The sequence below is a fragment of the Poecile atricapillus genome, chromosome 20 (assembly GCF_030490865.1).
Source record: "Poecile atricapillus isolate bPoeAtr1 chromosome 20, bPoeAtr1.hap1, whole genome shotgun sequence".
Taxonomy (NCBI): Eukaryota; Metazoa; Chordata; class Aves; order Passeriformes; family Paridae; genus Poecile; species Poecile atricapillus.
In genome coordinates this window covers 9,689,156-9,713,634 of record NC_081268.1, presented here as the reverse complement: position 1 = coordinate 9,713,634, position 24,479 = coordinate 9,689,156, and the positions used below count along the sequence as shown (strand labels likewise).

The 24,479-nt window shown below is 53.0% G+C and overlaps 2 protein-coding genes across 3 annotated transcripts in view; both read left to right on the top strand.

Moving 5' to 3' along the window:
* Positions 1 to 5,571, top strand: part of ARRDC1 (arrestin domain containing 1) — a 31,596-nt gene extending 26,025 nt beyond the window's left edge. Inside the window, exon 8 of the mRNA XM_058853677.1 lies at positions 1,293 to 5,571. Within this exon, the coding sequence (XP_058709660.1) occupies positions 1,293 to 1,357 (65 nt within the window). The 3' untranslated portion in view covers positions 1,358 to 5,571. The remainder of the gene's footprint in view (positions 1 to 1,292) is intronic.
* Positions 5,572 to 10,318: 4,747 nt separating this feature from the next.
* Positions 10,319 to 24,479, top strand: part of EHMT1 (euchromatic histone lysine methyltransferase 1) — a 107,092-nt gene continuing 92,931 nt past the window's right edge. The window contains exon 1 of one of the 2 annotated variants that reach the window (XM_058853663.1): positions 10,319 to 10,378. In XM_058853663.1, the coding sequence (XP_058709646.1) occupies positions 10,358 to 10,378 (21 nt within the window). In that variant the 5' untranslated portion in view covers positions 10,319 to 10,357. The remainder of the gene's footprint in view (positions 10,379 to 24,479) is intronic. The other variant, XM_058853660.1, reaches the window with a different exon arrangement.

Here is a 24,479-nt window from a genome sequence, read left to right as displayed (position 1 = left end):
TTGGAGTGGGCCTGCAGCTGGTCTGAAGCTGTGGGGGTGGGAGCTGAGAAAGTGTCCAGGGTGGAACAGCCCAGGGAAATCCCAGCGTGCTGGATTCCTGCAGCCCTGCTGGGGTGGGAGGTTCAGCAGTGTGTGCTGGATTCCTGCTGGAGTCCCAGGTTCAGCAGTGTGTGCTGGATTCCTGCTGGGGTGGCAGATTCAGCAGTGTGTGCTGGATTCCTGCTGGAGTCCCAGGTTCAGCAGTGTGTGCTGGATTCCTGCTGGGGTGGCAGGTTCAGCAGTGTGTGCTGGATTCCTGCTGGGATGGCAGATTCAGCAGTGTGTGCTGGATTCCTGCTGGGGTGGCAGGTTCAGCAGTGTGTGCTGGATTCCTGCAGCCCTGCTGGAGTCCCAGGTTCAGCAGTGTGTGCTGGATTCCTGCAGCCCTGCTGGGATGGCAGGTTCAGCAGTGTGTGCTGGATTCCTGCAGCCCTGCTGGGATGGCAGGTTCAGCAGTGTGTGCTGGATTCCTGCTGGAGTCCCAGGTTCAGCAGTGTGTGCTGGATTCCTGCTGGGGTGGCAGGTTCAGCAGTGTGTGCTGGATTCCTGCTGGGACGGCAGGTTCAGCAGTGTGTGCTGGATTCCTGCTGGGGTGGCAGGTTCAGCAGTGTGTGCTGGATTCCTGCTGGAGTCCCAGGTTCAGCAGTGTGTGCTGGATTCCTGCTGGGGTGCAGGCTCAGCAGTGTGTGCTGGATTCCTGCAGCCCTGCTGGGGTGCAGGTTCAGCAGTGTGTGCTGGATTCCTGCTGGGGTGGCAGGTTCAGCAGTGTGTGTTGGATTCCTGCAGCCCTGCTGGGGTGCAGGTTCAGCAGTGTGTGTTGGATTCCTGCTGGAGTCCCAGGTTCATCAGTGTGTGCTGGATTCCTGCAGCCCTGCTGGGTGTTAGCACAGTCCTACCCAAATCAACCCCTCTGCACTGGGGTAACAGAACACTCCATGTGTTACTTCAGTTCTGGGCTGGGGCACACAGAGCACGGGTGATCTGGAGGTGCTGGAGGACAGGAGGATGCTTGGGAAAGAAGGGGAAGAACAGAACAGGACTGGGAGGTGGTGATTTTAACCTTTATGGACACCAGGGACTGGCTGGCTGAAATCCTACAAACCCCATGTACCTCAGCTGGGCAGGCTGTGGGGCCCTGGCAGGGAGTGTGTGCTGCTGGGTTGCTTCATTCTACACTCAGTTACACACACTGGGGTGAAGGGAACCTCCCAAACACCCACCATAACCTCTCTCATTCTTCCTTTCCCCCACAGAGGCACCTCCATCCTACGAGCAGAGCTGCAGCAGTGCCAACTCCAGCATCAGCAATGGCAATTAGCCCTCCCCTGCTCCGAGCCCGCCGGCCCTGCCCACCCTGGCACCACGGGGCACCCGCCTGTGGCAAAGTCTGGTACAGCACAAGGCGTCTTCTTGTCTCTCTGGCTGCTTTGGGGGTGGGAACTGCCACATCCCAGCCTGGGCTTTTTAAGTCTCTTTGTAGGGAGGGGGTAAAAAACCAAAAAGGGCAGCCAGAGCAGCCTGCATGCTTGTAGGAGAGGTGGGGACAACTGAAGTGTCTCCTGCTGCTGCACCAAGTGCTGGAGAGCTGTGGGATGTGCCCTGGGATGGCCTGGGCAGCAGCTGTTCCAGCACTGTAGTCAACACTAACTGCTTTACTATCAAAGCACCTGCGATGCCTTATCTGAAACGCTCCTGACTTGGCACAGCTCCACTCTAGGGGAAGGCTGGGCTGTGTGGACTTGATCTCCTCTTTTAGGAGCCCTGTGCTCTCCATAAATGGAGCCCTTCCTCCTTGTGCTCAGAGGTCCTAAGGGTAGCAGGAGGTTTCTTGGAGTAAGCAGGTTTGGAAGGTCAGGGACTTTTAAAAAGCCAAAAGCACAAGCCCTTGCTGTACCTGAGCTGTGGGGGGACTCACTGGCAGTGTGAGTGGCCATGGGCACAGTGGGGGCTCGTGGAGGCACTTGCTGATAAGCCCTGCTGAGCTCTGGGGCTGGTCCTGGTGTTCCATGGGGTGCCCTCTCCTCCCAGGCCGGAGTTACGTGACCATCAATCACAAAATCTGTCTGATGCTACCTCTGAGTGTGCCCAGGGCTCCTGCCCGTGGGATCCCTTCCCTCTGGGCCCACCCTCCATGGGGCTCTCCCTGGGAGTGGCTGTCCCTGCCCAGGCAGCCCACAAGGGGCTGTTGTGTGTCCCCTGAGCCTGAGCAGGGTGTGACAATGGACACAAAGCGTGTGGGAGCTGCTGCTGCTGTGCCTGGCAGTCGGGGGAACAAGCTGGCTTTTCTTGCAGTTTTTCTTTTGTGCTTTTTTACCCCCCTCACCACACACACCTTGTTTAGCTTGTTTAGCATTGACTGCCCAAGCTGAGGACACCACAAGCCACATCCCACAGGTGCCCAGCCAGGCTGGAGTTGTGGCCTCCAGACCTCTGGCACCTCAGAGCTGGGCAGGCAATACCTGACAGACCTTTAGGAGCATTTGCAGCCGCTGCCTCCTTGCTCAGCCACCTCTGCACACCCCTCAGGCAGCTGGGACAGGCCCTGCTTTGCACTCTTTCTTTGCAAATGCTCTTTTATTTCAATTTTTTTTGAAGCATTGAACTGCTTTAAGGGTAGCATAGCGAAGGTGCAGTTCTGAGCAGTGCTGGCACAACGTGCACCGATGCTGATAGAGTGATTGTCATTGTCCCTGAATATATATAAATATATATATATATATATGAGAGGAAGTTGTTTTTAATGATTAAATTCAGAAATACAAATTTTAATGTTGTATTTAATAAATTATTCTATGAGAAATGCTGTGCTTTTTCATCCATTTCTGATGCTGATCCATGTGCCTGTTCATGCCAAATCCAGGAATGCACCTTGCTGATTTCTTACAAAATGAAGTGAGGTTTTTTTTTGCTCTCACCAGGAAGGGTGGTGAACTCTGCCAAGGCAGCTCGGGGAAAACAAGCACGGTGTGGCCTGCCCACAGTGCCAGGCTCATAACTCCACGTGGCTGGAGGGAATTTGGCACCACGTGGGCTTGGCTCTGGAGACAGCAGCCACTGCACTGCTGCTTCCCAGGCCCTGTGTCCTGAAGCCAGGATTTGTCCAAGTGGCCCAGGAGCCCAGGGAAGGGAGTGGGAGGAAGGGGAGAGCAGACTCTGCCTTAAGGAGGATGGAGATGGCATAGCCAAGGTCTGGCTGGAAGGGGCCTCTCCTAAAGAGCCATTTGGAATAAACTCATTAAAAGAGGAAGAAGGCTCCTCTCCGTGACCCCACCTTGCTGATCCCATGTCTGAAGCATGCAGGTGTTGCCTAAATGTTGTCACTGCAGGTAGCCTGGGCTGGGATCTGTGTCTCAGACACAAAGATCCTTCTCCATTCTCTTCTCAGCTGATGCTTCTGCCCAGCTTCCATGATTCAGACTCTCCTTTGCTGGCTGGTCTGGCCTGCTATGAGCGGAATTCTTCATCCACAAGGGGTCAAAGCCAGGTACAGCTCTTCCTCAGTGCTCTTCCTCTTCCTCCCACTTGGCTGAACCTGTCTTGCCTAGCTCAGTCTGCAGCTCCCATGGCTTTCCCTGTTGGCTGTCCATATCCTTGAACCCAAATCCCTTCCACAGATCTGGAAGAATTCCTGTGAGGTGCCAATGCTTCTGGAGCTGCTGTGTTGGGCTGCAGACTCCTGGCCCAGCCAGGCTCTGGGAGAGGCAGAAAGGGCTGGGACCAGGACTGAGCTCCCAGCTCCTTCTCCATCCCTGCTGATGTGTCCAGCCCGTGTTCCTTGGCTGGAAAATGGGATTGCTGTTTGGTTGCTGTGGCCAGAGCCACTGGGCTGTTTTTCCAGACTCCCAGGCAGCATCTGTCCTTGCTCCACCTTTGTTTTGGGAATGTCCCATCCATGGTGGAGGCTGTGGAGGAGTCAGCCCATGCTGTGCCCTGAGTCTCCTGTGCACCTCAGCTCTCTCCCCCAAATTATATTTGCTCCAGAATGGTCTTTGGGGGCCTCTTGCTGTACACAGAGTCCCCTTTGCAAATCAAGGAGCAAATGGGAACACTTTTGGCTGCTGAGGAGTGTCCAGCACCGTGGAGGGAGCAGGGAGGAGCTGGAGCTACACCTCAGGGTGATTCTCATCCCTTTGGATGCTGTGCAGGGGCCCCTGGCAGCCCTGAGAGGTGGCTCTGGCCAGGGTGCAGGAGACCATCACCCCGGGCTGCTCTCTGAGCAGCCTCATTGTGCAAGAGAATTGATGTGACAAGTGACAATCAGTGTTTTCCAAGCCTCCTGTCCCAGGCTGCGCAGGGAAATGAAGCCTGACACAAAGAGCCTTGCTGATGTTTTCTGGAGCCCTTGGAAATGGGCCAGGACTGCAGAATGGAGGAGTTAATCCAGCTCTCCTGCAGGGGTGGCCCCAGGGCACTGTCAGCAGGTCCTTGGGGAGGGCTCTGGATGAGCACAGTGGGGCAAACACAGTATTTGGGTTTGGGGTTGAGCTTGTCTACTCCTCCTCTCCAGAGAGGATTAATCCCTCTGCCCTCTGCCCACAGCCTTTCTGGCTTCCTCCTCTTGAAATCCTGAGGAGCTCCTTTCAGCCCTTGGTCATCCCTCCCTCTTCTTTCTGAATACTGAAATAAAGAGGGAAAAGCCCATTTTTCCAATCACATCTCTGGGTAGAGAACTTCAGCACACAGGAATTAATTCAAATTCCTGGCTCAGATTTTTGAAGCAATTGTTTTTGAGTTTGTTTGAAAAGGGGAGGGGGAGCAGTGGGGCACGAGAGAAGCTTGTGAGTTAATTGTTTCCAAACTCAGTGTTCAATGGAAAACACCAAACATATCATCAGTTTTTGTTTTGTTTCTTTCCCTGCTGCTTTTATGTTCTTCATGGTTTTGTTCTTGTCCTGCTCTCCACATGTTCCACCTCTACATCTTTGGCTTTTTCAGTGTTGTTTGTGTCCTAAACTAAACCCTGCTTTGGCATCTGCTGTCCCGCTGCCTGCAGGAGGTGGGGAAAGGGGAGTCAGGGGATGCAAAGGCTCTTCTTTCTTTTGGATAATGATTCTTTTTTAGCTTTCCACTGAACTTCCAGGAGATTTGTAAAACTAAATATTTTCTGCTAGGTTGCTTTCCTGTTGAGCCAGCTCAAGACAGGAGATACAGGGTGTTCTAGGCTCCATTTGGGTTTTATTCTATATTTTAAAATATTTGCAACTGTCTGCAACAGGAATGTCCCATCCCTCGTCTCCAAGAGAGACTGGTGAGGTAAAACCCTCAAAACTTGTGCCCTTTCTTGTACCACTACTCGTGGCTGTAATTCTTTATTCCTGTGGTTCTCTTTACAGATTTTGGGGTTTTATACAACAATTTGTGATGGCTCTGTACAACCTAAGACTTCTGTGCAATTTATAATCGGGTTTTGAAATGTAAACTCACAATTTTCCACGTTTACCACGGCTTCTGGGGAGTATTTTTGTCCTGGGTTTTAACCCTCCAAATGTAAAGAACTGGAAAAATGTAAATAAAGATGATCTTTTTTAAGACCATGGGTGTTTTGCTGTGTGTATGTGATTATCATAAATGATACCTCAGCTGTCTGGACGTTGAAACCTGATGGTGAGAAGTGGTTCAGGAGGAATCTCCACTGGAGCTGGAGCTTGGAAGTTGGTTTAGAGCCAAGGTTAAAGCAAAGCCACGGCTCCTGCAGCTCAGCAGGGGAGTGGCTGGGGTGGGAACACCCTGGTGGGCTGAAGGAGCTGTTGCTCTTTCCAATGGAGAATCACAGAATCATGGAATATCCTGAGCTGGAATGGACCCCAAACCTCGGGAACCTCGGGAACCTCATTTATATTTATATTTATATTTATATTTATATTTATATTTATATTTATATTTATATTTATATTTATATTTATATTTATTTTTATTTTTATTTTTATTTTTATATCTATATCTATATCTATATCTATATCTATATCTATATCTATATTTATATCTATATTTATATTTGTTTATTTACTGCTATTTATATTTTGAATTGTATTTTTACCGTTATTTTTATTATTATATTATATTATATTATATTATATTATATTATATTATATTATATTATATTATATTATATTATATTATATTATATTATATTATTATATTAGTTATATTTTTAATTTTATTTTTACTGCTATTTTTATTTTAAATTTTACTGTTGATATTTATTTCTATTTTTCCTGTTATTGTTATTTTCCCTGTTCTCCTGGGCTAAGCCGGCTCTCCCTGAAGCTCCCAAAGCTCCCAAGGCTCCCGAGGTTCTCCCAAAGCTCCCCAGAGGCTCCTGAGGTGCTCCCAAGGTTCCCCTGAGGTTCTCCCGAGGCTCCAGAGGTTCCCCCAAGGCTCCCCTGAAGCTCCCAGGGCTCTCCCGAGGTTCCAGAGGTTCCCCCGAGGTTCTCCTGAGGCTCCCCCGAAGCTCCCGAGGTTCCCGAGGTTCCCGAGGTTCCCGAGGTTCCGGAGGTTCCAGAGGTTCTAGAGGTTCCGGAGGTTCCGGAGGTTCTAGAGGTTCTAGAGGTTCCAGAGGTTCTAGAGGTTCTAGAGGTTCCGGAGGTTCCGGAGGTTCTAGAGGTTCCAGAGGTTCTAGAGGTTCTAGAGGTTCCGGAGGTTCCGGACGTTCCGGAGGTTCTCCCAAGGTTCCCCTGGGGTTCCTGGGGTTCTCCCAAGGTTCTCCTGAGGTTCCCCTGGGGTTCCTGAGGTTCTCGTGGTTCTCCCAAGGTTCTCCTGAGGTTCCCCTGGGGTTCCTGAGGTTCTCGTGGTTCTCCCAAGGTTCTCCTGAGGTTCCCCTGGGGTTCCTGGGGTTCTCCCGAGGTTCAATTCGAAAAGCCAATACAGTTAACATATTTTTAATGTTTTCTTTTATATTCTAGTAAATGCCAAAATACTTCTATCTACAAAATTGTCACAATGATAGTGGACTTATCTTCCTGCCTCCAGGAATCCCAGGATGTGGAGCTGCGGCTCCGCTCGGGCGGGAGAGGGCGATCTCTGCCCGGCTGGAGCTCGGCTCCGCTCGCCCGGCCGAGCCCCGAGCCCCTGGCCCGGCTCCCAGCAGCTGCTCCAGGAAAACAGGGATTCCTGGCACAGCCCAGCCCGTCCTGACCCCGCTGCCCCTCGCTCAGGATGGGTTTGAGGTGGACAAGAGCAGCGGCCGGGGGTGATGGGCTGCAAAAGCTCCGTGTGTTCCTGCTTATTTCGGCTTCTTTTGGGAGCCTCTACCCTCCCTCATGGCTTGAGGAGGTTTGTCCCAGTGGCCGGAGTGTCCCTGTGTCCATCCGGGAAAGGCAGAGCTGCAGCAAATGCTGGAGAGGAGCCACAAGAGCTCGTCCTGATGCGCGTCCGGTCTCACCCACCGCCCTCATCCCTGTCCCGGTGCCACCCCGGCCTGCCCGGGTCTGGTTTGTAGGAGCGGGGATGAAGGCAGGCGATTCCCAACATCCACGTGGGGCATCCCCGGTGAGGGATTTGGCGATGCTGGGCATCCCCAGAGCTGGATTTGGCGATGCTGGGCATCCCCAGAGCTGGATTTGGTGATGCTGGGCATCCCCAGTGCGGGATTTGGTGATGCTGGGCATCCCCAGAGCTGGATTTGGTGATGCTGGGCATCCCCAATGCAGGATTTGGTGATGCTGGGCGTCCCCGGTGAGGGATTTGGTGATGCTGGGCATCCCCAGAGCTGGATTTGGTGATGCTGGGCATCCCCAATGCAGGATTTGGTGATGCTGGGCGTCCCCGGTGAGGGATTTGGTGATGCTGGGCATCCCCAGTGCGGGATTTGGCGATGTCCAGGCTGACACCGGCCCTTGCTGGAGCAGAGGTTTGCAGAGATGTGTTTTTGTGCGGGGAGCAGCCGCCCCATCCCGGGGGGATCCCAGGGGAAGGACACGCACCCCGCACCAGCCTCCTCCGAGCCTCAGCTCATCCCCCGGGAGCGATGGGACCCCCGGGGCCCCTCTGTGTCCCCACCGAGGCGGAGGCAGCGCCGGGGGCTCCGCGGGGACGCTGCCACGGCCCTGCCGGTGCTCCGGGGATTCTCTGGGGGGAGGCTTCGGTTAATTAATTAATTAATGAATTAGCTGCCGCTGCCAAAGTGAGGGAGAGGCTGCTGGGAGGGGATGGAGAGGGCGGGGGGCGGGTTCCCAGGCCCAGGGACTCTTATTTTGACCGCGGCGCTGCCGGGCGGGCGCTGCCGCCGCTGTCGGGCCGCGCTCCGGGGCCGCCTCCGCCTTCCCCTCCCGGGCCGGCAGCGCTGGGAGCGGCCCCGGAGCTGCTCACGGTGTCCTGCGGGCTCGCCCGGGGCTCTGAGCGGCTTTGGGAGCCTCTCGGGGTCTCTCACACATCCTCGAGTGCCTCCGCTCGCCGGCACCCGCGGGGGCTGCAGGGGCCGGGTGTCCCGGAGGGGACCGGCCGGGGGTGACCGGAGGGACACAGAGCCCGAGGGACACAGAGCCCGAGGGACACAGAACCCGAGGGACAAACAGCCCGGGGTGACCGGGAGGGACACACAGCCCGGGGTGACCGGAGGGACACAGAGCCCGAGGGACACAGAACCCGGGGTGACCGGGAGGGACACAGAGCCCGAGGGACACAGAGCCCGAGGGACACAGAACCCGGGGTGACCGGGAGGGACACACAGCCCGGGGTGACCGGGAGGGACACACAGACCGAGGGACACACGGCCCGGGAGGGCCCCGCTGGGGATGCTCCGGCAGAGTTGCGGCACTTTGCTGTCACAGCCTGTCTGTCCCCGCTGTGTGAACACAACTCCCCCCGGGCAGTGAATGCATCGAGACAGCGACAGCGACAGTGCCGGGGCTGGCAGAGCTGTGCCAGGAGTGCCCAGGGGCTGGAGGTGTGGGATGGGAGCGGGATAACCCCGGCTGTGCCCCAGCACCTGGGCAGGGCTCCCCATGGCCCGGAGCGCTGCAGGGTGAGGGATTCCCTGCAAAGCAAAATAAGAACCTCAGTGGGAAGGGACCCCCAGGATCAGCCAGCCCTGCCCAGACCCCCCAACATCCCACCCTGGGCATCCCTGGAGCTCTGGCAGCCTCGGGGCCGTGCCCATTCCCTGGGGAGCCTGGGCAGTGCCAGCAGCCTCTGGGGGAAGAACCTTGCCCTGATCTGCAGCCTGAGCCTCCCTGACACAGCTCCAGCGGTTCCCTGCCTGCTGTCCCTGTCCCTGAGCAGAGATTGGAGCTGCCCCTCGGGAGGAGCTGGAACAGAATTGTCCCTTTGCCCACTCAGAGGAGCGAGGTGTCAGCTGGGGCTGCAGGAGAGCGGCCTGAGGACCAAGGGATGGAGTCTGTCCCTCCAGAGAGCTGATAATAAATGTGTAAATTGACTTCAGAACACTCAAAGGCTCCTGTTTCCCTCCATGAACACAAATTGCCCTGTCCAGGAGGCTGGTGCCGCAGCACCTGCCCATCCCCGTGTCTCCCTGGGGCAGGTGTGACTTCCTCAGGGTGGCTTCTGATGCAGCTACGGGGGAAGAAGAACCCTTGCAGGTGTTTATCTCCTCTGTTGTGCTATTTTCTGCTTTACTGGAGAGCTGTAAAAGGGATAATTGTTTTACAGTCATGGGTTTAGGGCCTGGACATTAGGAGGGGCCCTGAGGACTTGGGAGGGTTGAAGCTGTTGTGGGTGCTCGAGGTGTGGGAAGGGAGTGAAGAGGCTGGAAGTGACCCCTGAATGGGGCAGAGCCAGGGTGAGCTGCTCCCCCTGCCCCATCCTTGGGCATCCTTTGACACCGAAAACCTCGCATGAACTGGGCTGAGATGACCCAAATGCGGGAGAAGTTAAAAAAGGAGGTGATTGTTTTATGGTTAACCTTCTGGCAGGAAAGACAGAGGGACTTTTTGACTCTTTCTAGGATTTTTGCAGGGATTTTATTTAGGTTTTTGGGCTACTTGTGCTGCTGGGTGCTGCTGAAAGTTTGGGTGGCTCAGTTGGGAACGGCGGCTGCTCTTCCCCCCGAGGTCTGGGGGTGCGCTGGGGACTCGGGGGGTCTTGGTAGGCTCAGTGAGGAGCCGCGGTGTGTGGGTGCCGGTGCGGGGAGCGCGGGGTCCGTCCCCATCGGCAGCAGCCCCGTCCCCATCCCGTACGGCACCTGCCGATGGGCGCCGCCATGATGCCGTACGGCCATCGGGGCCCCTGGGGGCCGCCATGCTGCCGCGCGCATGCGCCGTGCCCGCCCGAGCGTCTCCATTGAGAAGAATGAGGGGCAAGGGGCGGAGCCAAGGCGCGAGGAGCCGCCGGGGGGGCGGGGCTGCGCTCCGGGGCTCCGGCCATGGCCACAGTGGATGCCGAGGTGAGTGAGAGCGGCGGCGTCCATCTACCCGGGCGGGGGGAAGGAAGATGGAGGAGCGTGGAGTGGTATCGCCCAGGGCCAGGCAGGTTCTGTCGGAGGCCGGGAGGGGGGCCGTGCCCCCGCCGCCCCATGGTTCAGTCCAACTCCTCTAGGGGGAAGAATGTAGGAGCTGCTGCCATTGTGTGTAGGGGGGGCCCGGGACTCTGTATAAGTTACACCCCTGCCCGGTGAGTCAGTGGTATGTGCCATACAGATTCCGGGGCTCGCCCCAATGGGAGCGAGTGCGAGCGGCGGAGCCGGGAGGGGGCAGCGCCGGGGCCGCCATCCATGTTCCGGGGCCGCCCCATGCGGCGGGGCGGCGCTGGCGCGGCTCCATCCAGAGTCCGGGGCCCGGCCGGGCGCGGCGGCGGCGGCGGCGGGCGGGCCGGTGCTATGAGCCATGCAGGGTCCGGGGCGGCGGCGGGGGGGAGCCATGCAGGGTCCCGGGCCCGCGGGCGGGAGGAGCCCCACGGGGAACCGGGGCCGCGCATCCCGGGGGAACCGGGGCCGCGCATCCCGGGGGAACCGGGGCCGCGCATCCCGGGGGAACCGGGGCCGCGCATCCCGGGGGAACCGGGGCCGCGCATCCCGGGGGAACCGGAGCTGCCCATCCCGGGGGAACCGGGGCCGCGCATCCCGGGGGAACCGGAGCTGCCCATCCCGGGGGAACCGGGGCTGCCCATCGCGGGGGAACCGGGGCCGCAGATGCGGTTCTGTGCCTCCCCTGAGCCGTCCCGAGCCGCCCGGGCGCTCCCAGCCTGCCCTGCCGCAGCGGGCACGTCCAGTCAGTCACCGAATGGTTCGGCTTGGAACGGACCCGAAGATGCAGAGCCACCCCTGCCCGTGGGCAGGGACACCTCCCACTGTCCCCGGGTGCTCCAAAGCCCGTCCGGCCCTGCAGGGATCCAGGCGGAGCGGCCCGGGGGTGGCGGTGCCCGCAGAGCCCCGTTCACCTCCGGGGTACCGGAGCCACATCCCCGGGGAAGCGGCGCTGCCGTGGGGTGACAGCAGCAGCCGGGCTGGGCCGTGCCCGGGATGTGCGGGCACACAGCGCTGTGTCACTCCCTGTGCCGGGCTCCAACCCGGCTGAGCAGAGAATATCGAATTGTCACTCGTCTGTGCCCGCAGGTGAACGCTGGAGCGCGGCTGGGCTGCACAGAGCCACGAGGTGATGACACAGCTGTGCATCCTACACGGGCTGTGACACAGCTGTGCATCGCACACAGGGTGCAGTACAGGTGTACACTCGTGTATGGACTGTAATACAGGTGTACATTCATGTATGGACTGCAGTACAGGTGTACACTTGTGTATGGACTGTAATACAGGTGTACACTCGGTATGGACTGCAATACAGGTGTACACTTGTGTATGGACTGTAATACAGGTGTACACTCGGTATGGACTGCAATACAGGTGTGCAGTTATACAGAGACTCATACAGGTGTGCAGCTGTGCAGAGACTGTGACACAAGTGTGCATTGTACACAGAGTGCAATACAGGTGTACACTCATGTATGGACTGCAGTACAGGTGTACACTCATGTATGGGCTGTCACACAAGTGTGCATTGTACACAGAGTGCAATACAGGTGTACACTCATGTATGGGCTGTAATACAGGTGTGCATTGCACACACACTAACACAGGTGTACTGTTGGACAGACACTGTCATAGACGTGTACACTCGTGTATGGGCTGCAATACAGGTGTACACTCGTGTATGGGCTGTAATACAGGTGTACACTTATGTATGGGCTGTAATACAGGTGTACACTCATGTATGGGCTGACACAGGTGTGCAGCTGTACAGAGACTCATACAGGTGTGCATTGCACATGGGCTGTGACACAGGTGTACAGTCGTTCAGGGGCTGTCATACAGGTGTGCACCATGCACACACTAACACAGGTGTGCTCTTGGACAGACACTGTCATACAGGTGTGCACCATGCACACACTAACACAGGTGTGCTGTTGGACAGACACTGTCACACAGGTGTGTATCACACATGGATTGTAACACAGGTGTACATTTACACACAGACTGTAAAACAGGTGTGCACTGTACACAGGCTAATACAGGTGTACATTTACACACAGACTGTAAAACAGGTGTGCACTGTACACAGGCTAATACAGGTGTACATTTACACACAGACTGTAAAACAGGTGTGCACTGTACACAGGCTAATACCGGTGTACAGTTGTACACAGGCTGTAATACAGGTGTACACGTATGTATGGACTGGAATACAGGTGTGCATCATTCTCAGACTGTCATACAGGTGTGGATCACTCTCAGACTGTCACACAGGTGTGGATCACTCTCAGACTGTCACACAGGTGTGGATCATTCTCAGACTGTCATACAGGTGTGGATCACTCTCAGACTGTTACACAGGTGTGGATCACTCTCAGACTGGAATACAGGTGTGGATCACTCTCAGTCACACAGGTGTGGATCACTCTCAGTTATACAGGTGTGGATCACTCTCAGACTGTCACACAGGTGTGGATCATTCTCAGACAGTCATAGAGGTGTGGATCATTCTCAGACAGTCATAGAGGTGTGGATCACTCTCAGACTGTCACACAGGTGTGGATCACTCTCAGACTGTCATAGAGGTGTGGATCATTCTCAGACTGTCATACAGGTGTGGATCATTCTCAGACTGTCACACAGGTGTGGATCACTCTCAGACTGTCACACAGGTGTGCACTGACTGTGATCCAGGTGCACACTCGTGTACAGGCTGACTGGAGCTGGGGCACAGCCAGGTGTGGTCACTCATGCAGGTGTGACAGGCTGCCTGCTGCCTTTCCCAGCTCTCTCTCTGCATTGCTGTGTTTCCAGGGCTGTTCTGGCCCGGAACATCTGCCCTGTGTGGGGTGAAGTTTGTGTCACAGCCCCACAGGTGACACCGGCAGTGCTTCGGAAGTGCTGCAGACAGCTTGGATTTATTACTCAGATGGGATTCCCTTCAATTTGCTGGGAGATTGTCCAAGGCTTCCTTTATGTTTTCTGTTCTGTCACAATTGGCCTGATCCTGCAGCCTTTCCCTTGTGCTTTTGGAGAGGATGAGTGTTAATTTTTCCCTGTGATAGTGAAATCAGCCCTTGAGTGCCTCTGTGACTCCATGGGCCAGTTTTGCCTCCAGGAGAAGGGCAGGGCTGTAACTGGGGCAGGAGTTGGCTCACAGTTCATCAACTCCTGATGCACAGGTCAGTCCTGACCCTGCAGACACACAGGTTTTATTTTGGGAAGCATCTCCCGGGAGCCCTGGCTGGGTCTGCCCTGTGAGCAGAGCGTTTAGATCCCCTGCTCGCCGAGTCAGGAGCATCCCCAGATGTTGCTGTGGATTATGGGGAGGGAACAGTGACTCATTTGGAGTTTAATTCCTCCCCTCCCCCATGAACTCAGTTCTGTCTGAGGCCACATCTTGCCTGTACCCCTCTGAGGCCAGAGGGGAGGAAGTTGGTGCAAGTCAGGCTGGAATGTGGGGACTGGAGGAGAAGCTCTTTGCTTCCCCAGTGCTGCTGTGGGAGAGCAAGGAAAAACACCCCACATCCACGGTGTTCTGCCAAATGCAAGATGGAATTGTTTCACTTGCTTAAGAGAGGTGCAGAGGTGTGTTTTTGGGAGGAGATCCTTGCTGTGTTGGTGTCTGTGTCTGCAGGGAGTGCCCAACCAACTCTGCTCCCAGTCTAGAACAGCTTCTTGCCAGTTCTTAGTGTTGATGGCTGAGGGAGAATCTCCTTAAACACCAAACTTGGTGTTTAAAGTTCTTGCCAAACCCTGTGACCTTCAGTCGTTGTTCTCTTCTGTTACCTGTCCCAGGTGATCTCTGTGTTGGGGAATGGCTGTGCTGCAGCCCTTAGGTGCAATAACCACGAGGCTGCAGAAAAATCTGATTTTGCTGTTGGATTTCTGTAGTAGATACCTTATATCCAGTCCAGCTCGGGGTTGTTACGTGCTTCAGACCTACTGCACTAAAGTTTAAACTTTAAGGAATTGAGTTTTAAGGAGCTGAGCCTTGCATGATGGTGCATGTTTGTTGGATTTGATGCTGCTCCTGCAGTTTGCATCAGTTTGGTGAAGAGCTGTCCTTGTGTCTGTGTGTTTCCTAAAATACTCGTTTGGTGCAGGTTTGGAGTTGATGCTGTGATGTTTTTCCTGGGGAGGCTGGTGCAGGCAGCGAGGTGTGTGTGTGTGGCTCTGAGTGAAGTGGTTCCCTTCAGAAGTCACGCTGCATTTTTCATCATTTTTTTCCCTTCTGTCTGTTCTGATCTGTAAAATCTCTCTTCTGGAGGTGCAGCTTTGATCTCTAAAGCGATGAGCAGGCAGAATTCCTGGCTGGGGCTGGATCTGGGATGGACTCAGCACCCAGCAGCTCCCCACGCTGGGGCTGAGCATTTCTCAGATCAGTGATGATGCTGAGGCTTCTCCCCAGCTTTGATCCCGGCTCTCATCCCCTGCAGCCGGTGCTGGGAGCTCGGCTGAGCCCCCTGCCAGCATCAAGGGACAGCATTTCCCCAGCTCTGCCTGGAGAGGGGCTCCTGCAGCAGGTGCTGAGTGCAGGAGGGATCACAGGAGCAGAGCCTCGGAGCAGGGAGAGCTGCAGATTCCCACTCCGTGTCTGCAGGTGTCACACAATCCAGCTCTGCTTTCAGGCCTGCCCTCCCTCATTCCCTCCTGCCAGCCAGGAGAGGCCTCTCTGGCTTTTAATTCACATCCCATTTCAGTCATTTATTCAGGTTATGGGAGGTGTTTTAAACCCCAGCAGCCTCCTTGGAGCTGTGTCCTGCAGGAGAGCAGCTTCCCGGGGATCCCTGTGCTCTGAGGAGTGAACACAGCACACCCGTGTTACATTTCCAGCTTAATGCATTTATTTGTGTCTTTCTACAGAAAAAGGTTTTTCTTCCACCTCTCTGATCCTCACAAGGAGGTTTTAGAACTTTCCTGAAGTAGGGAGGTTACTTTATTGACATGATTATAATTACACACAGCCCTGGCCCTGGCCAAGTCTCACCTGTGTCAAATGGGTGCTGACTTTTACTTTTTCCATGAATTCTCACGTGTTGTGGGGTGGCAAAGGCCCATGAGGAACTCATCCTTTTATTCCATCAAGAGAAACTTTGAATAATAACAGAATGAGCAAATAGGACTTGTGAAGCTTTAAGAAAGCCTTAGAAGTGCCCTTCAGCTGTGCTAAGCTGATGTGGCTGAGCCAATGTGACTGAAGAGAGCATCTGAAGAACATTTTGTCAGTCAAGGCTGAATCAAAGGCCTGGGTTATACTTTAAATAAACTCTTTCAATATAATTATGCTGGCTGGAGAGAATGAGTTTTCATTTCTTCTTGCTGAAATTGTAATAAAAGTCCTTGCTGTGGATGCAGCTGTATTAGTTTAGAGGTGATCCCAGACCCAGGCTGATATTTTGCTTTCCAAAGCAGAGCCTTGGTCTCTATTTGAGAAGTTTTGCCCACGTAGTTCTCTGTCCACGAACACAAAGCAATTCCTCTCCCACTGCTGTGTCAGCAGGAGCCCTGGGAGAGATGCAATTACCAGCAAAAACCCCAACAGCAGCAAGAGAAGCAGCAGCTCCTCCATGGAAGGAGTCTCTGAGCTGGATCCTTCCCCTGGGAGCAGCTCAGTGAGGAAGGCACGAGCATCCCTGAGCTGGTGCTGGTGCCCTGGGTATCCCATTTCCAAATGCAGCTGGAATTGGGCTGATCAGGGACTGATCTGGAATCCCAGTTTGAGGCTTTGCTTTTTACTGGCTTGTCTGGCCTTTTGTGCTCTGTCCCTTCCCCTCTCTACCCCAGAACTGCTCTTCCCCTCTTGCTTTTCCCTGGCCAAGTGCTGGTTTGGGTCACTGCTCCCAAGAAAAGGGGGAGGTGAGGGGGGGTTGTGTTTTGTGCAGGACTGTGAGAGGTTCAGGGAGTCTGTTTGGGTGCTTTGAGACACATTTGGCTGGAGAATTCCCTTTTCCTGACTGTTGTGGAAGTCAAAGCTCGCCCGGCTGTGTGGAGCAGGGAGCAGCCTGGTGAGTCTGTGCTCCCTTGGTGAAGGGCTGTGTGGGCAGGGACATCCCACTGGAGTCTGCCTGAAGTGGTAAAGTGAATCCAGCTGGGAATGAAGGGTTTGGTGTGGCCCTCCCAGCTCTGGGAAGTTCATAAAGCCAGAATAAACCGTGCTTGGGAGAGCGCTCAGTGTGGTTCTGCGGTGTCTAAAGCAGAAAAGCTTTTCAAAGCTTTCCTGCTTTTAAGTAAAACTTTGTAGCACAGCAAAGTATCGAGCACATCCAGCCCATCCTCTTTTCAAGCAGGAAATGTTGCTCCAAGAGGTTTCCTTAGTCCCCACTGTTGTCTTGCCGTTTACTTCTATCTCAGTCCAGGTTTCCATTTGGGATTGTTCCAAGCTGCTGATTCATGGACAGGAAATCCTGAGCCAGGTGAGCCCACCTGAGCTGTCTGTGTGTAGCAGGCTTGGGGGTGGGGATGGGCTCTTGAATATTAAATCCATCCTTTTCAGTGTCTCCTTGCAGGAGAGCTCTCGGAGGCAGTGTCAGTTCAGGACAGGGAGATGCTGAGTGGCAGAGCAGAAAATTCAGGTCCACTTCTGTTTGCATAAGGCTGATCATCCTGCAGAGCCAGCACATGGACAGGGAGGAAATTTGCAGGTGGTGCAGCTGGGGAGGAAGTAAATGTGAAGCAAGATAACCAGGCTGACATGGATAAACCCAAAATAAAGCCAGGTAAGTGACTTAGTGCTACAGGGAAACGCGAAATTTTGCAGACAGGGATAAAAATAATGACAGTGATTAAATTCCTTGGGTCAGCTGGGCCAGAACCTGCTCCAGGAGGTGCTGTGAGCTCAGTACAACATTTACAGCAGCAGCAGAGAGCGGGGAGCTGAGCTGAGTGCGGATCAGCGGTGCCCAAGGATGGTGCAGGTCCGTTCCCTGTGCTGTGGGGAGAGGCAGTCCAGGATCCCAGGGATGCTGCAGCAGCTCTGCCCGCTCCTGCTGCCCGTGCTGGTGGAAAGAATGAGGTGGTGATTGCTCCTGGGGGCAGCCAGGATGAACCTGATGGGCTGAGCCATCCCTGGAGAAGGGAGCAGGGCACGAGGGCAGCTCATGGAGAGGGAATGGCACTCCAGGTGTCTGAGCTGCAGCAGGCTCTGCTGGGACCTTGATTATGGTAGAAATTGTTCAGAGTGCTGCTTCAGACTTTTAATTAATTTGGAACTCAAGTGCAGATGTGGACAGAGGATTTGAGTGTGTTTCTTGCAAAAGGGAGCCCTGATCTCCCCAGGCTCTTGGCCATGACCTGCAGGTGCATTTGAGTACAGCCCTGAGAGCAGTGAAATACATATTCCCCTCCTTTTTTTAATTTTTAAGCATCAGCTCCTGGTTTCTTGAGAATCTGAGCTACCTCTTTCCTCTCCAGTTGCACATTTCCAATCCTTGCAGTTTCAGAGGAAGTTTTAATAGGTAATTTCTCCCACAGGCTCAAAGCCAGAAGGCAAATTACCCCAATGCTTTATCCAGCTTCAGTGGGAATTGGGGATGTTTCATACTGCTGACCCAGAGCATTCAGAAGCTCTGCTTCTCTCAAAAATCATAATATTGTTTCAAGAAGTGGGAAATTAAACATGCACATGGTAGAAGACTTAGAAAGGATTAATGGGTTTCAAAATTACATGCTTCATCCAGCTGCTGATTTGGGAATTGAAAGTATGCCTGTTGCAGGATTGGGAGGGAGGTACTGAAACGTGGTGTTCCTCAGCATCCAGTGAATGCAAATATCCCAAATCTGTCATTCCAAAGCCTTTCCCAATCTCCAGACTGACTCCAGGTTTGATGCTGGATCAGCTCAGCCCAGGTGGGAGCAGCTGGGTGGAAAAGCCCTCTGTATATTTTATTTTGTCTTCCCTGTAGTTTAATTTGTCCTCTCCTGGTTGTCTCAGCTGCTGGGGTGTCACCCAAGGCACGTTTTTAGGCTGCTTGGACTGAAGTTCATTCCCTGAGCGTGAGTTTTGCTTTAGGCACGTGGAAGAGACTCACAGAAGGTGCTGGAGGCTCCTCTTGGCTCCTCCTGCCTTGTGAGGAGGATTTGGGATCTGAAGGGGCAGCACCTCCAGCCTGAGGTCACAGGAACCTGCACCAGATTGGAGATGGGTGTTGAAGTCACTCGCTTTTTTGGGACCTGAGAAATTTTCTTCTTCTTTTGGTGCATTTCTTGTGTCCACTGGGGTTGGCAGGAAATTTACAGCCTGTCAAGTGTGGGCTTGGAGGTGTGAAGAGGAGAATATTTGTATTTGGGAGATGAAAGCATTAACAATGAGCTGGGAGCTGGTTTGTGTGGTTCCATGTAGGATCCTGCCATTATACATAAACCTCCAGATTATGAGAATCTAAAACATGAATCTGAATATTTTATTAATTGAAGAGTAGTATTAATATTTGATCACTTCAATCAACAGCCAGAAAGCTCTGCAAAAAGCACCACTGCTGAACTGGTAACCAAGACATGAGGTGCTTTTAATTGCAAACTTGTTTGTGATGGCTTTTATCAGCTCTGTGTTTTAAATGTTAAGGATCTGTGAATCCCATACATTAGAAATCCTTTTGTTCTTTGGATTAGGAAGGATGTTATTTAGTTTTGCTGAGCTGGATTCAAATTGGTGCTTTAATGCCTTCTTAATATGCAAAGGTGATTGTTTGTAAGGTGTCCTGTTGGGCCTGGAGGTGACATCTGGAATATTTAATCCTTTTTACCACACTTTGAGGACAAACAAGGGCTGTTCCTTTAAAGATGGCCCTCGGTTGAGCTGGAATATTTCCTCTTGCTGTAGTGCCAGCTCCTGGAGCTCGGGGAGCACTTGTGGAGAGGTGAGGTTGAGCTCCTGGCTGCCCTTTAATCACCATCCCCCTGCACCAGGGAGATGCCACCAGTGAGCAGCCAAACTGCAGCTCCTTCTGCTGTGAATTTGGGAATTCAGAGCGCCAGGAGCCAGCACAGCCTGCGGCGTGCAGCGTTGGGAAAGGCCAGCGAGGGGGGATCATATTCTGTCTTTTATTTCCACTCTGGTTTCTAGGAGCTGCAAGTTGTATTTCTCATCTTTTTTTTTTTTTTTTTTTTTTTTTTTTTTTTTTTTTTCAAGATTTTTTTTATTTTAAGATTTCTGCTACACACAGTGAACTTCATGCCTATCTCACACTTCTTCTGGTTTTGTTTTGTGAGTTTTGTTGTTTCCTTCCCTGTAGAATGTGCCCTTTGTGCTGGTGATCTGGTCGTGTTCTTGTGTTTCTAGGAGTTTGCCTTTGATAAGAGCACATTGGTATTAATCATTTATGGCTTTCATTAAAACCTTATTGGTTTGATGTTTTCTCAGCCTTCCAGACTGCCCTCACAGAGGCTGCTTTATAGACATCATTTATCTCCTGCCCCTGCCTGACAGCAGCCCCAGATTTTCCCTCCTGCTGCAGATGCTTTGTGCAGAGAGGACGTGCACGTGGTGTGGCTGTTGCTGCTGGGATTGTGTGTGGGCTGAAATGGGGGTTTGAGGCTGTGTCAGTGACATGGGACACACAGATTGTCCCCATCCCCATCCCCATTCATCCCATCCCCATCCCCATCCCCATCCCCATCCCCATCCCCATCCCCATCCCCATCCCCATCCCCATCCCCATCCCCATCCCCATCCCATCCCATCCCATCCCATCCCCATCCCATCCCCATCCCATGGATCCCAACCCATCCCATCCCCAATATGTGGCTCAGTACTGGCCTGCTGTGATGCCAGGGCTGTGTGAGAGGAGGAGAGGGGCAGGAATGTGATGGGGATGAGGTTGATCTGGGCCTTGGCCAGTGCTGGGAAGTCTCACCAGCCAACTTTCCTTTCTTCACCGGGCCTTTGTTCCCAGCCACGCTTCCCATGAAAGGCAGGAGCAGCAGCAGCTCCAGTGGCTGCAGGGAACCCCCTCCCCACCCTGCCCAGCCCTGCAGGGGATGAGCCCCAGGGCTGCCTTGGGGCTGGGAGCCCTGGGCTGGCACTTGTGGGGTGCCCAAGCTGCCTCCTGTGACAGGGAGGAGAGGAGGGATTTCCACTGTCTGCCTTGGGATGAGCCTCAGCCCCCTGTGCCTCTTTAGGAAAGGGTTTGGATATTCCCAGTGAGCTGCCAAGAGGTTTGAAGAGAGAACAGGGAGGTTTGGGCTGGTCCCCCCAGTCCTGACCCAGCAGCTGGAGGCTGGCGTGGGCAGAGCTGCAGAATCTGCAGACGTGGCCAGAGAGCTGCAGGAGGAGGCCCTGTGTCTGTGTGTATTTATACACTGCATGCCCAGGGATAGCTGAAATCCTTCTTTAAATGACCAAAACTCCACAAGTGGAAGTCGGAGTGGGGCTGCCAAGAGTAACTCCTGATGCAACAGTGTCTGCTCTGAAGAGAGATGTAAATGTTTCCTGCGTGTGACCAGGAGCCCTCCCTGCCCCATGGTGATGCTGATGCACTTGCTGATCCCTGCCAAAGCAAGCAGTCCACACAAGGAGATTAGCCAACAGTCCCTGCTCCCCTGCTGGGTGCTCGTTAACATTTCCTTGCTGATGTATTATTAATTAAGCTAATTTTTATTGCCCTGTAAGTGTGGAGGGTGCTTTGCAAGCGCAGAGCTTGTGTCCCAGGGTTCCTGAAGCACTGTGCGAGGTGAGGCTGCGTGGTTGAGTGTTGAGAAAAGGTAAATCTGTGGGTTTGGTTTCTTTTTTGTGTCTTTGCAGCTGCCTGGCTTCGTGTCTGGGGCTGGAGCGTGTGGTGCTGTCTGAGCAGAGGGCTGAGGAAATGCTGTCTGTGCAGAATTAGTGCAGACAGACAGCAGGACTCAAGTGCAAGCAGAGTTTGCAGCATTGACCCCTCCATAAGACAGAAGATTACCCAGACTGGAGTATTATATTAAAAAGAGTTCTGGGAGCTGATCCAAACCTACAGAAGTCAGGGAGGGATTTGCCATCAGCCTCCCTGCAGTGTAGCCAGGCAATGGGGCAGGCAGCAGCTTAAACAAAAGAGGTTAAACAAGAGTCCAGGCAAGGCTGGTTGAGGTTTTGCTGCCTGTGGTGCTTTTCATGGATGTAAAACAGGTAATATTTTCCCAAAGTTCAAAGGTCTGACTTGGTGTTGGAATGCTTTAACTGGAATTGTTGAAGAAATGCTGAATGTTAATTTTTAAATGTACAGATTATCTTCATTAGGTAAGAGATGGTGAGTTACATAATGGTCATTATTTTATTTGCTCTGGTTTTTGGCTTTATTCCTTGACATCAGGAATGACAATCAGGCCAGGCCTGATGAAGGGAATAGAAAACTTCTAGAAGCACTTTGTAAAGTATGAACTATTTGTGATCAAAGCCAGTGTGAGTGTAACTCTGAATGTCCAGCTCTCTTCTCTGGACTTGTGATAGCAGCCTTGGATTCACCTTGAAAATGGGACCTGTGATCTTTCATATGTTCTTATTTCGTTCTTAAATTAGGCTAATGCATCCTGTTCCAGCCAATGCAATTATTAACAAACCTGGGCAATTATGGCATCTATTGTACAGACATTCTGTGCTCCTTGCTAGGAAAAATACACTTTTAACAAACAAATCCACTTTGACAACCTGTCAAGGACTTTTCTAAAGCAAAATTGAAAGAATCACCTCAGTGACCTTTCTTTTTTGTTCTGTTGTGTTTGGGTTTTTTACGTGGTCTTGCAAGAGCACAGCAGTTTCAGCTGGAGGTTCAGGCCTGGTTTCACAGCACAGGGGAGTGGAAGAAAGCAGGGATGGGATCACAAGGGCTGGATCTCCCCATCAGCATCCCCTGCCCTGCTGAGTCACAGTGCAGGACCCCAGGCTGCATCTGGCCTTGCAGAAATCCTGGGAAAAACTCTGCCCTCTTGGTTGGTTCAGCTGTTTTACTTTTTAATTTTTTGGGGTTTGTTTTTTTTTTTTGTTTTTTTTTTTTTTTTTTTTGAATGAGAAAAAGCCCTGAATGTCTTGGCACAAATTCTCAATGCTTTCTTTTATTCCACATGTGACAAACATATGTGGTTGCTCAGCCTGGGTAGGATCCGCTCCCATCGTGGGCTGCCACCAGGAGTTCAAGGCAGATCTTAAATCCTACTTAAACCTCCCTCTCCAGCAGATCAGCTTTGTTTGGCTCTGGGCACAGGAGTGGGAAGGAGTGTGCTCTATTCAGTCCTAGAAGTTAAATTGCACGGAAGGAAGATCAGCCAGGATTGTTTTCTCACTGCATTATCAGAACTGTGTGAAGGTTTGGCCAGTGCAGGGTTGTGCTAACTGGAAATATCCTGGGTGTCACATCAGCCAGGGAGGAAAGGCAGGAGGAAGGTGAGGGTTTCCTGCCTCTGCCAGGCATTCCCTGCTCCCTGGGTGTCTCAACAGATTGTTCTTCCCTTGCTGCTGGGGGCTGAGGGACACAGGCCACCTCTGCAAGGGAATTCCCAGGAAAATGGGTAACTCAAAAATCACTCACAGGATCAGTCAGGCTGGAGGGGCCACAGTGGCTCATCAGGCCCATTTCTTTCTGTGGGAATACTCAAATCAGAATGATTGTTAATCTCCATGTGAGCTGAGCAGTGAGTTTTCCCGAGATGAGTTTCAGAGCTCTGTAACCACTGCCATTTTCTGGGTGCTGTGTCTCCTCCCCTGAGCTCCCCAGCTGTGCTGTGGCCCTGGGCACATCTGTCTGTCCCCACAGGAGGCTGCATCTCCTCACTGCCTGCTGGGCTGGGCAGCCTCAGGGAGCAGCACTTAACATCTCTATCATTTCTAGCTCATCCTCTGATGTGACAGCAGCAGCTTCTCCAAGGATGTGGTGCCCAAAAATCAGATTAAAACCGCTTTCCTTGCCCTGACAGCCCCCAGGGGTGTGATGAGGGATCTACCTGGGGTGTGGGTTGTTTATGTGAGCACAATTCCATGGGGGAATAGCCCATGGTCCAGGGCAGACCCAAAGCATGAGGAAGAGGAGCAGGGCTGTGCTGCTGAAGGCTCTGCTCTGCAATTACCCAGCGAGGACAGGCAGGTGGGTTTGGGACTCACAAACATTAATGCCTCAGAGCAGTAATTACTGATTATTACAGTAATACAATTGCAGAGCATTCATTTGTGGTGACACAGTGGCACAGACACGGGGAGCAGGCTGCAGGTCCTGGCAGGTGTGAGCTGTGCCTCCATCCAGGAATGCTGCCTTGGAACGCTCCGTGGATGTCTTGGATGGCTTGAACGTGGCTGCAGCTTTTGCTGGCAAAATCAGCCTTCCTAAGTGAAGTGAGCTGCTTCCATGGCATAAAGATCATTTTGGATGGGCTCCTGGGCTCCTCCCAGCTCTCCTCAGCAGAGCAGGAAGGAGCAGATGTGACGTGTTTTCCCCTCAGTTACAGGTTTTTATCCATTGGATTTGTAGAAATAATTGGCAGGATGATCATGGCAGCTCTTCTGCATGTTGAAAGCAATGACTATTGATGAAGATTGTGTTTGTATAATGTTGATACCCAGATTGAAGCTCTTTGTGGGAAGACTTGGGGCACAGCCCTGTTGAAGCGGCACATTCTGGCAGGAGAACATTTCTCTTGGTCTAACTTTGACCTGTCCCAACAGAGCTGTCATGTACAAAAATGCCTTTACCAGGGATGGCTAAAAAGATGCCAAAATTGTGAATGGACCAGTCTTCAGGAACTTGGACTAATTTACTTATTTTTTTTCACGTTATACAGTTGCAGCATTTGTCATTCTGTCTGTTTGAATTTTTGTATTTTTCTGTGGTTTTTGTTTGAATGAGGAAGAAGCTGTTTTGGGATTGAGAAGCTGGGCTGGAGTACATCCCAGAGCTCTGCATGCCATGGGAAAGGTGCATTGCTGAGCAGAGCACAGAGGGGACAGAGATTCTCCCAGAGCTGTGAGCAGGCACCAGGAGGTGTCTGGGTGTGGATACTGGGCTGCTTTGGAAGGTCACAGTCACAGCCATGGATATATCAGGGCCTTGGATCGAGTTGCAGA